Here is a 12765-nt window from a genome sequence, read left to right on the forward strand (position 1 = left end):
TTATCACCAATGCATCCACAATCCCCACTGCTATCTCCCTCAAGACCCTTGGATGTAATCCATCAGGTCCAGGGGATTTATCCTCCTTCAGTCCCAGTAATTTCCCTAATACCACCTCCTTGGTGATCTTAATAGTATTTAGCTCCTCCATTCCTACCGCCTCCTGTTTATCCAGCGTTGGAATATTTTTTGTGTCTTCTATGGTGAAGACTGATACAAAATACTCGTTTAATGCCTTTGCCATTTCCATGTTCCCCACCAACAACTCTCCAGTCTCACCCTCCAATGGACCAACGTTCACCTTAACCACCCTTTTTCTTCTTATATAGCTATAAAAACTCTTACTATTAGTTTTTATGTTGTTCGCTAAATTCCTTTCATAGCCTATTTTCCCCGTCTTAATTAATCTCTTAGTTACTTTTTGCTGACCTTTAAATGCTTCCCAATCCTCTACCCTCCCACTACCTCTGGCTACCTTGTATGCCCTTGCCTTCAGCCGAATACTATCCTTTATAGCTTTACTGAGCCATGGCTGACTGTTCTTACCCTTACCCCTTTTTTTCTTCATAGGAATAAATTTATCTTGAAGGTTATACAGTAGACCTTTAAACGTACACCACTGCTCATGTACCGTCTGATTCTTGAGTCTGCTATCCCAGTCAACTTTGATCAGCTCAGTCCTCATACCTTCATAATCCCCCTTATTTAGACTAAGCACCCTAGCCTGAGTTTCAACCTGCTCCCCTTCTATCTGAATATGGAATTCGACCATATTGTGGTCACTTGTTCCCAACGAGTCCCTAACTATGACATTTTTAATTAATCCTGCTTCATTACACAGGACCAGATCTCCTTGGACATATACACCATGGTCCTTCTTTTTCTCAGTACCTTTGGTGTCCTACCATGTATTGTGCACCTTCTAGCCTCATTATGTCTTATATTGGGAGGACAAATATTTTTTTCAGGATTGGCTTCTATCTACTATTTCTTTGCTCATTTTTATCAATGTTGATATCTTATTGTAGTTAAAGACCTCACTATCCACAACACCAGCAAATGTTCAAGTCATCTGGAAACTTACTATATATAGTATCTCCTACATTTGCATCCAAATCATTAATGTTAACAACAAAGAGCAAGGATCCCTGCACAAATACCTACAGTATACCTCCACTCACAAGCTTCCTAGTGTGAAAACAATCCTTGGCTAATACTTTCTGTACCAATTGGTAACATGGGACCTTGTCAAATGCCTTACTCATGTCCACTTAGACTATATCAAACATTCCATCTTCAAAGACACTTTGTCATCGCCTCGTAAAATTCAATCAAATTAGATAGAATATCTTTTCCATCTCCGACAGCTCAGGAAGTTCAGAGTAAGGTCTCATCTCATGCTCCGCTTCTATACAGCCATCATCGAAAGCATCCTCACTTCATCCATCACAGTCTGGTTCGGCAGTCTCGACTCACTCTCCCGGAAGAAATTACAGCGCATCATCAACAGAGCATCCAAAATTATTGGCTTACCCCTACCATCCCTTGAATCACTTTACCACAAACGGACACTACACAGAGCCCGCAAGATCATCTCTGATCCTACTCACCCTGCACACGATGCCTTTCAGCTACTGCCCTCTGGGAGGCGTTACAGGACAATAGCCTCCAAAACAAACCGCTTCAAAAACAGTTTCATTCCCACTGCAATTAACATTTTAAACTCTGTACGGTGAGGAATAAGAATAAGCATGGCCCTTATGTATTATGTAATGTGTCTGTCTGTATGTATAATTATGTTATATGTTTAATGTTTGATGAAATGTTGGAACCTGTACCGAGCTGTACTGATAACAAATTCCACCAGCCTGGCTGTGTGGTCATTAAAATACAATACAATATTAATAACAAACCCATACCAATTATCCTTGTTTAATGCCTACCTCTCCAAGTGCAGATTAATCCTGGCCTTCAAACTTTTAATCAATAATCTTACATTCACTAAATTAGATTTATCTGTCTGTAATTTCCATTTCCAATCTGATTTCTTTTCAGCTTGTTTCCCAGCCTCCACAACCTAACCCCTAACATACAAATACCTTAAGTTGCCAGCTAAATTCATTAACAATTTTAATTAATTTAGCTGTGAGATTACGTAATCCCTTCAATCTTCCTTGCAACTGGTATACCTATGAATTCTACTTTATTTTACTAAAACGCTTGTGGTTTATTGTTTAGTTTTGATGGAGAGCACAAACACAAAACATCATGGCCCGCCTCTATTCATTCTTCACACAACTAACCATACTGCTTACTTTTCCTTTTATGATCTCTACTCTGTTTCTAGCAGCTTGTCTATATACCAGTTTAAATCAAACATTGCAACAAACCTGCTCCAAGTCTCGCACCATGTCATCAACGTTGCAGTTGAATACTCTGCTGAACAGTTTGACAATCTGTTTGTCATTCAGGTTGTAAACTGTTTTCACCACTCCTGGTAAAAGTAGCTTTATAGTCAGATAAACATCCCCATGGAATTTACCTGCGGGTTTAAAGCAAAAGTAATTACCTTCATATCTAACATCAGTCGTTGGGAAGTTATTGAAAAATATTCCGAAGCATAGAATTAAACTGGAAGGAACTGATCAGGGATAGTCTGCTTGATATCATTAAGGAGAGATCCTTCCAACTAATTTGATGGCATTTTTTTTGTAAGGTGGCCATCTGAGTTGATGTGGTCATATAGTCCATATAGACTTCAGAAAGGACTTTGACAAAGTATCACATTGAAGACAGTTCTAAAGATTAAGAGCTTTTGGCATCCAGAGCAATTTGGATCAGAAATGGCTTGGTGATAGGACTGCAAAAGGGTATTGTTTGAGGGATGGTTTTGTGATTAGAAGTCTGTGACCAATGGTGTACAGGAGGGATTGGAGTTGCAGCCCTTGCTGTTTGTTAGGTATGATCAGTAAGTTTGTAAAGGACATGACGATTTGAGATGTTGTGGCAAGCGAGTGTATTCATAAGATAATGAGCTGTAAGGGGGGCAGAACAATGGCAGATGGAGTTTGATCTTCACGAGTTATTACATTTTGGAAGGATGAATAAGGTTAGGGTATACACAATGAACGATCAGACCTTAAAGTATTGAGGAACAAAGGGATCTTGATTTACATGTCGTTGGTTCCCAAAAGGCAGCTGCACTGACAGTTAAGGCTACATATGGGACACCTCATTTGCCAGGGCACAAAATACAGGAGCAGGAATGTTAGTTGAGGCACAGGAAGATAATTGTAGGCAGTTCTGGGTGCCATGTGACAGGAAGAATGTGATTGAAAATGCTGTAAACGGTGATTCATCAGGAATGGTGCATTTAAGCTATGCGGAACTTAAATATATATTTTTTAAACAATTAACTTGACACGCAAATATTGATATAATAGATGGTACACAAAAATGCTGGAGAAACTCAGCGGGTGCAGCAGCATCTATGGAGCGAAGGAAATAGGTAACGTTTCGGGCCGAAACCCTTCTTCAGACTGATATAATAGATATCTGGCACTGCCCAATAAACCTGCATCAGTTCAGACCAATACATTCCAACATGTTGAAATGACTCAAACTCCAGAAAACAAAACAGATACATACAAACATAATAATTATAAAGGATGGAGATTACAGGGCAAGGACAAAGGTGTTGGGATACAAAACAGCAGATGCTGGAATCTTGTAGCATAGGTTTCAAATTATTTTTCTTGGAATGAAACAAAGATAAACAGCAAGAATACTATCCGTCCAGAATTAAACTTTTCTCTTGAGTGGAAAACATTCAAAGTAGTTGTGTTAAGAATTTTTTTTTAAAAAGGGACTTACCATCCCCACCAGTGCCTTTCTTCAAAAAGTCCTGTATGATCTGTGTTTTAATATTATAGCTCGGTTTGTCTGCAATCATGGCACACAGTTTACGGAATTCCCTCAAGGAACAATCCTTGTGGTTGGGGTCACATACTCCAACCGATTGTGTATTTGTGGAGGTAGAGGGCTCTTCATCGGGGGTCTCTGCTTTAGCTGGGTTTTTTAGTAAGACAAAGTAGAATCACAGTTAATTAAACCATGCAGGACAGTGTCTAAAAGATAAAATTGTGTTCACATCTCAGGAGATACCTGCCCCAATTTGCTCCCAATGAAATCTACATCTTTCATGCAGATGTCGACTGGCATGCTCCTCTCCCAATACCGTAGTCTCATATTCCCTTTTATCCCATCTATCTCCACCTTCCCATCCACTTCCACCCATATCCCTTTAGCAGGGAAAAGAGGGTGGCTAAGGCCTGCTACAGCTCCCCAGTTGGAAACCATTTTAACTCACCTTCCCATAATGAACAAGAGTCAAGAGCGTTTTATTGTCATATGTCCCAAAACGGAACAATGCAGTAGCAGAACGGATATGTAAACATATTTCTCTGTCCTTGGCTTCCCCCTTTGCAGAGCAAAGCCACGCTCAAACTGGAGGAACAGCACCTCATATTATGTATGGATCTCCTTGCCCCACATTTCCTTTTATCGCCTTTTCCCCATCCCCCTTTCACCCACAACCTCCGGCTTTGCATTTCAATCTGCTTGTTTCCTTATCGGATGCCCCTTTGCCTCCTTTTCATCTCTAGCTTTGATCACCATCTCCAGCAATTTGCCAATGAACCCCCTCATCTGTATCTGCCTTCCATTTGCCAGGCATTGCTTCACCCCCACCTTTATTTTCCAGCTTTCTCCCCCCCCCCCCAGTCCATCAGCCTGAAGAAGAATCCCAATCCAAGCCAGGTCTGTCTATTCCCTCCAGATGACACCCGACCTGCTGAGTTCCCCCTGCACTTTGTGTTTCGCTCAGTGGGTTTATCTGATGTTTAGACGCTACAAAAACCTCCTTCACTCTGCCTCAAATCACAGCCCTGCTTCATTGCATTATTTTCATTTATGTCTTTATCCCGATTCCTCTCAAATATATCTTTGCTGTTCATTTCAATGCATCTTCACTATCTGGTCACACTCACATTTTAAATACGACCTGGATAAATGCATTTCTCAAAATTATTGACATGCATGGAATATGAAGTAACAGCAGCATGTACTACCTTACATAAGAGATGGAAGGTTTTTCACAAAGCAAATTTTCCCACCCCAAAAGTAATCGATTTCAGAACAAAACTGGCTTACCACTCAGATCTGGGAAGTGTGGGAACGAATAAGTAAGTAGTTCCCGTTAAAGTGCACGCACACTGTGAGGAACGAATTGGAAATTTGGTTGCAATGTCTTTGTTTGAATAGTTCACTACAACCCACAAACATTAGCCAAAAAGGAACCCTGAAACTTTAATACAAGACACGCCAGTCTGCAGTACAGCTTTCCTGCCTGCTGGTGTCATCACGGTGCAGAGTGGTGCAAATACAAAAATCTCAAATTTTTCTACAAATCCATCATTCCTCCCTTCCTGGATATTTAAGAACATTTATTGCATTGTGGGTGTCAGTAAAGCTGACACCCACAATGCAAGATAGCACGTATTAACACATGAGAACATTCGTGAAAGAATATGCATCTTTACCAGAAAATCCAGAGAATTTACGAGGTGATGGGGTGACTGCCGTCGGTTTACTTGGAGGGGACTTGACTTTTGAGGATAACAAGCCATTCTTGACCACAAGTTCTAGAAACAAGATAAAAATTGTATTAGCATATTTTTCATTAAACACATTAACCAACCCTTAAAACTGCAATCCAAGGCAAAAATTATCTGCAAATTTTGGAAAGTCCTGCCTTCAGGGGACATTAATGGAAGTTAGCCACCATTATCAACACAGACAATCCTGAGAAAGGCATCACACAGCCTATTCTCACTTTCTGCCCATCCAGCAGCATGCTGAAAACTCATCCATTTGGTTATACTTCACGTGTAATCACAGACAGCTAATAATCATGCAGTAATTGATAACAAGAACCATAGCAACTGGGTTTGATCCTGCTCTCAACATCCATGTTTTCCAAATTACTAATCAACAAGAACCATGGCTATTTCCTCCCAATCCTTCAGCTCAGGGACACTGCGGCCAAAAACAATCCCCCTAGTTCTGCTTAATGCACATTTCAGATCAAATACGGGACCTCAGAACGATCCAGTTCAACCACAAATGAGAAACGAGAGTATATTCCACCTATTACGCCACTGGATTTATATTGCAAAGACTATATGAACTTATCTCATAATACATTATCAAGTTCTTGCTCTCACCTTTAATATGTTGGTTGATAAGATCCCTCTCGGGATCCTGAAGCTCTTCATAACCTTCTAAATCAGTTAAGTCATCGATCTTCTTGGTATTTAGTCGGGCTCTTTCCAGCTTCTCAAACATACATTTAATGTGATACCATTCTTTCATCTCAGCTCCCTCAGAAAAGGGATTCGGCATAATCCTCCCAACCCGCACCGACCCCTTTGGGAGTTTTTCTCTGCACTTTTTGCAGCCAGCTGTGCCACGCTTTGCGTAGTCCACACAATACCGCGGCTCTGGCATTTTGGCGTTTGATATGAAAAATGTACAACTGGGAGCGCAAGAGAATGTCACGACAACTGGGCTGATAACACAACGTCTCAATCCTTGCACTGCTGATAACCAGATGTTGTTCACAACCAAACGTACTGAGAAGAGATGAACAAGCTGGACCACCTGAAAATATGTAACAGAAAACAAGGTGGGAATGCTTTGGCTTTCAACTCTCAAAGTATTGAGTTGACTTTGTACTGGATGAGTCTTTTCGAGCCGAAGCAAAATTTTTGTAAACTGGGAAAACAGCCGGTACATGGAGGTTTCACATCAGTTAACTGCTCATCTGCAACACAAGTAAAGAAATATCTTAAAAAAGTCATTTATAATTTTAAGTTATTTTCTATTGCAGAGTTGCAACACAAGTTGCGACCAATAATCAACAATACATCACCATTACAAGTTCCACCGACACCCATAAACTTGTCACAAAGTAAAGGTTGAGGGTAACAACTTAAAAAAGTAAAAAAGTTCACCGCCACAATAGCCAATTCAGAATTGGTTTAAAATGTACAAGATACATGTACAACAGTCGTTCATGCACGGCAATTTTTAGACAAAACTGACAATCCCAACGATGGTAAAGGCAAACCAAGTTTAGACACATGAAAATATGCATGGCTAACAGTACCAACCATCACTTTTTACAACATGTCTCTTTGTGAAGAAATAATAAAAAATAACTTTAGCACTAAGGGTTAAACAAAATTGTCATTCAGCAATAAAGTACTCAGCCAATTGATCTCATAGTCACATCTAATTACAGAAATTTGAGATATCTGGGTACATCCATCCACTGTCTTCCTTAATCAACGATTTATTACACCCTCTCAAATAAGACTTTCACAGAATCATGGCAACATTGTTCTCACAAAATAAACGACAGGAACCTTGAAGAATTGATGTGCAGAGGGTACTTGGGGTGCAAGGTCATAGCTCCCTGAAAATACATAGGGCTAGGGTAATGAAAAAGGTAAAAGGGACTCAAGGTCCCTCTGCTCATGTCAGAAGCAGGGGTATTGACTGCAAGAGATGGGATTTCACGCTGTAGCTGTACAATACTTTGGGCAGGCTACTCTCAGGATATCATGTTTAATTTTGGTCACTGCAATATAGAAAGGGTAAGAACGTGTGCAGAAGACATTCACCAGGATATTGCTCAGAATGGAAGGATTTAATGATACTTTATTGTCACATGTACCCAAGTACAGTAAAAAATAATTTGCATACAGTCCAGTGACAATCTTACTATACATTGGGCACAATCATACAAAGCACAAGAGTGTAAAATAATACATTACACTGAGTCCGTACACAAGACTCCCCACGTTTTTGGCACCATTTTGTACAGTTCAAGTCCAATTTTTTATTTAAAGATGTTAACTTGGCAATAAAGGCACGTCGCTGTGACGGCAGCACTGGTCGGAGTCGCAGGGGTCGCCCTGCTCAGGCAATTTGTCGATGTCTTTAACCGTTGCTCTACCCCGCAGCAGGCACTGTCTGTTCCACGTACCTGGCCACTTGGAGTGCTAACAAATCTAATCGAGTCCCACACTGCCTCAGGGCCTTCAGCAGCAACTCAACCACTCCGACGCCTCCTCGACATCAGCCCATCAGTTCCTCGCCTCATGCGGCCACCACTCAGCCTCTATGCCCTGGAGAGCCTCCCACTGCCAATCCAGAGCACCTCCAATGGAGCGGGTGGCTAGACCCCAGCTTTTGTTCTGACTAATAAAACCTTTATTTACAAGTTTTAGAATTACACTGTATCAAAGCAAATAGATTGTTTTACAAATGGAATAATGATATGTTAAAAATAAAATGTTCAATCTCCCACAGAAACATTTAAATAAGCTTTGAGGACTACAAGGACTCCTGACTTCCATGGAGGTGAAATAAAACTGAAACAGGGATACAAGAAAAGTGCACATTCTATTAATTCACAAAAATCCAGATCAAGTAGGGGTTATATTTCAACACCGGATATGAAAGTCTAATCCAAGATTCCTTTATTAACAAGTGCTTGAATATATTACCAAAACGAATAAAACACCACGTCTTAAAAAAGTACAACGTGGCAAAATATTTTAATATCAGCCAACCATTTTGCTTTAAAAATGGGGCTTTTGAGAAGTGGATGTTATGTGTACACTTAAGAGAATTCACATTTGTTTAGGAATGCCAGGGCTTTGGTCATGGTCAGGGAGTAATGTAGAATTGAAAGATGAGCCAGAGAGAAATAAGTAAAATTATGGAATGATAACTCTGAACATGCAGATAAGCCCATCATTATCAAAACAAAATGCTTGTGACGAGAAAATAACACCTCTGAACCTAACTAGAATTAAAATGAACAATAAGCTCTGAATATTGTCTATTACTTATGGATGGTATTTTAGTAGTTCAGGATCAGATTACAGACAGCATCTTTTCAAGACATTTATACAACCAAGCCTGGAAATCATCAATTTTTCTTGTGTGAACTACAAGAAACCCTTAAAGATGCAAATAAAATTAAGTGAATCATGGATGTTTGATTTGCAAGTTTGCAAACGAGACAAAAATCAAGTGTTATCGATAGTGAGGATAGGTGTAGGATATAGCTGATATTAACCATTTGCTAAAATGGGCAAAATAATGGATTTAATCCTAATGTGACATTGTCATGTTTAAGAACCATTTGGACATGGATAGGATAGTACACAAAAAACTGGAGTTACTCAGCAGGACAGGCAGCATCGCTGGAGAGAAGGAATGGGTGACGTTTAGGGCCGAAACCCTTCTTCAGACTTGTCAGGGATAAGGGAAACTAAAGTTATAGACTCTTTATCTCTCCACATCACCGTCTGTATCTCTCGTTTCCCTTATCCCTAACAAGTCTGAAGAAGTTTTTCGGCCCGAAACGTCACCCATTCCTTCTCTCCAGAGATGCTGCCTGTACCGCTGATTTACTCCAGTTTTTTGCGTCTATCTTCGGTTTAAACCAGCATCTGCAGTTCCTTTTTACACATGGATAGGATAGGTTTAGAGAGATATGGGTCAAATGCAGGCAGGTGCGACTAGTGTTAGATGGGGCACGTTGGTCAGCAAGGGCAAGTAGAGCCAAATAACCTGTTTGCACACTGTATGACTATGAGTGAAAAGGTGAACCCAATGAAGGGCATGATCTTAAGGGATCTAGGCATAAAAGTCCTACAATCTCTGAAGGAGCCAGTACAATATACAAGGCGGCAAATAAGTCATATGGAACGTTTACAAGAGCAGGGAATTGCTGATACAATTTTAGTGGTGGCACTGTAGAGCAGGGGTAAAACTGCTGCCTCACAGCGCCAGAGATCCGGATTCAATCCTACCTATGGGTGCTGTCAGTGCAAAATGTATACATTTTCCCTGTGATCGCTTGGGCTTTCTCTGGGAGTTCAGTTTCCACCCACATTCCAAAGACGGGCAGATTTGTAGGTTAATTGGCTTCTGTACATTGCCCCTTGTGTGCACAATGTGAAAGTAGAATAACGTAGAACTAGTGTATGGGTGATCGATGGTTGGCACAGACTTGGTGGACAAAAGTACATGTTTCCACACTGTATCAATGTTAAACATTGCCAAAGGTGGACAAAAATGCTGGAGAAACTCAGTGGGTGAGGCAGCATCTATGGAGCAAAGGAATAAGTGAGGTTTCAGGTCGAGATGTCCTAGATGACATCCGTAAAGCGCTGATCGTGGAAACAGGTACACTTGCAACATTTAAGTTGTAGATGATCACCTGAATTATCAAGGGAGAGAGGCTACAGACCAAGTGCTCTTAAAACGGGGCAAGCATTGATGTCAGAATGGATACGGTGGGACATGGGGCCCATTTCCATGTTGTCTATCTCTGAGAAATCCATATACTAGAGAAAAACAACCACGGTTGTCATTTTAGTGCAAAAGACATTAGCACTGTGAAAGCGTGATGTTTTTTAGACTGGTAAAAAAATAACTCTGCCCATTCAGATGCCCGTGGACAATTCCACAGAACAATATTCTCACCAGTGCCCCGATCAATATCAACAAAAATTACGACCTGCTCGTTCCCACGGTACAACTGCATTGCCAGTGCTCATTCTCTGCCGGTACTTAAACTGTAAAGCTATTTGCCAATTAACAGTTGTTTTTTAAATCGAGGTTCCTTTCCCGAGGCGTATATAATAGGAATCTGGGGCATTTTAAAGTGCACAATTTCACCTGAAAAGCAAGGCGATAATATTAAAGACAGCCATCAGGGAGATCCTCTGAACCCGTGCTCACAAAATGGGCAATGAACCTGTGGTTGCAGTCTTCTCCGACCACAGTCACTCCCGCTAAACATGGGTCACCGGCGTGCTCATCCCACCGCCCAACCCTTCTGGGCAGCGGCCACGCCACAAAATTGAGGCCGGGGCCTCCAGGCCCAGGCAACAAAGTTAACTTCGCCCCTGATCGTATAAAACAGCGAGCAGGTTCAGCGAAGCCCAGTCTTAACGCGGGGACGGGCAGTGATCCTCCCCGGCTCGCCGACTCACTGACCTGTCGCGAAAGTCCGCTGGCAGCCGCGGCCCACTCTCCGCCAGGCCACAAACCTCCCCTTTAACGGCCCAACGCTCCCGCTTTGTCTCCGCTTCAAGCCCGTGACGTGGCCGCCATTTAAAGGCGCGAGCCAGCTACCAGTTTTCATTATTTGCCCGGGGGGGAAAAAATGCGTGGTGCAATAGTATTATTGGGAAGCAAAGATCTTATAGGATCTTTGTTGGGAAGGGTTCTCAATAAACTTTGGGAAAATGTTGCAATAAAGCAGCGCTTAAGAATTGTTTCCTTCCTTAATTGCTTTTGCTGCATTTAAAATGACAGTAAACAAAATGCTAATAGATATTTCTTCAGAGTCCCTGATGCATTTGCTGGATTCACAAACAGACTCCAAAGCTAGTGTGCTGGAATTGTATCCATACTCAATGCTTGAAGGGCAAATGTGTTTTCCGTGCGAATTATCAAACAAAAAAAACCCCAAATGTTACCAGAAGAAAACAAAATCAACTGTTTTATTTATAAATTCGTAACGATACATGCAGCATTCAATAAGTTGTCCATATTTATCCAGTACATGTTCCTCAGGTTGATTTATGGATCTGATGTTACAAATTAGAAATAAAATACTTAATTCATCAAAATGTTCTGTAATGATTCTACAAATGGAACTGAACATTCAACAAAAAACTAACAACAATTTACAATCAGATTAGATGTTGCGCAACTTTCTAGCACTTTGTGATGAAAGGAAATTTCACATGAGTGCTAACATTTAGTCGTGTATTCAAGCCTGAATGAAATCAGTAGATTTAAGATCCAACTACAAATTAAAAAGATGCCCAGGGATCAAGGAAATAAGATTATTTCTGTTGTGTCCAAATATTATTTTGAAAATCAGCATGGTTATTTTTTAGAGTACTTAAAATTTCTTCAATGTATCATCAGTTGTAAAAAACATCCACAAAGTACAATTTGTAGACCCATTATCAATTCCTCAGAAAAATAAATGTAACTTTGACAAAATTACCTACAGTGCCCTCCATAATGTATGGGACAAAGACCCATCATTCATTTATTTCCTCTGTACTCCACAATTTGAGATTTGTAATGGAGGAAATCACATGTGGTTAAAGTGCACATTGTCAGGTTTTATTAAAGGCCATTTTCATACATTTTGGTTTCCATCATGTAGAAATTACAGCTGTACAGCAGGTATAAGAGAGCTCTCAGCACCTAGTATTTCCTCCAGTCTTTCCATCACCTTTGGAAACTTTTATTGCTGTTTATTAACATGAGGACCAAAGTTGTGTCAATGAAAGTCAAAGAATCCATTATGAGACTGAGAAGCAAGAATAAAACTGTTAGATACATCAGCCAAACTTTAGGATTAGCAAAATCAACTGTTTATAACATAATTAAGAAGAAAGAGAGCACCGGTGAGCTTTCTAATTGCAAAAGGACTGGCAGGTCAATCCTATCTCCTCAAGTTCAAACAAATGCCTCAAAACGCATTGGCTGGGGGTTCATTCTACAGAAAGACAAAGATCCCACTGCTAAAGCTAAAAAAATGGTCAATTCTTGAGTGACCAAGTCAATCACACGATCGGAACCTAATTGAGCATGACT

At 40.6% G+C, this 12765-nt stretch overlaps 1 protein-coding gene across 4 annotated transcripts in view; it reads right to left on the reverse strand.

Moving 5' to 3' along the window:
• Nucleotides 1-11271, reverse strand: part of lig3 (DNA ligase 3) — a 52817-nt gene extending 41546 nt beyond the window's left edge. For 2 of the 4 annotated variants that reach the window (XM_033046029.1, XM_033046027.1), the window contains exons 1-5: nucleotides 11143-11271; nucleotides 6285-6883; nucleotides 5601-5702; nucleotides 3874-4068; nucleotides 2391-2542 (exon numbers count right to left, since the gene is read on the reverse strand). In XM_033046029.1, the coding sequence (XP_032901920.1) occupies nucleotides 2391-2542; nucleotides 3874-4068; nucleotides 5601-5702; nucleotides 6285-6855 (1020 nt within the window). In that variant the 5' untranslated portion in view covers nucleotides 6856-6883; nucleotides 11143-11271. Of the gene's footprint in view, nucleotides 1-2390; nucleotides 2543-3873; nucleotides 4069-5600; nucleotides 5703-6284; nucleotides 6884-10821 lie in introns of all 4 variants that reach the window. The other 2 variants (XM_033046028.1, XM_033046030.1) reach the window with 2 other exon arrangements.
• Between the last annotated feature and the right edge of the window lie 1494 nt (nucleotides 11272-12765).

Source organism: Amblyraja radiata, chromosome 28 (assembly GCF_010909765.2).
Source record: "Amblyraja radiata isolate CabotCenter1 chromosome 28, sAmbRad1.1.pri, whole genome shotgun sequence".
NCBI classification, from domain to species: Eukaryota; Metazoa; Chordata; class Chondrichthyes; order Rajiformes; family Rajidae; genus Amblyraja; species Amblyraja radiata.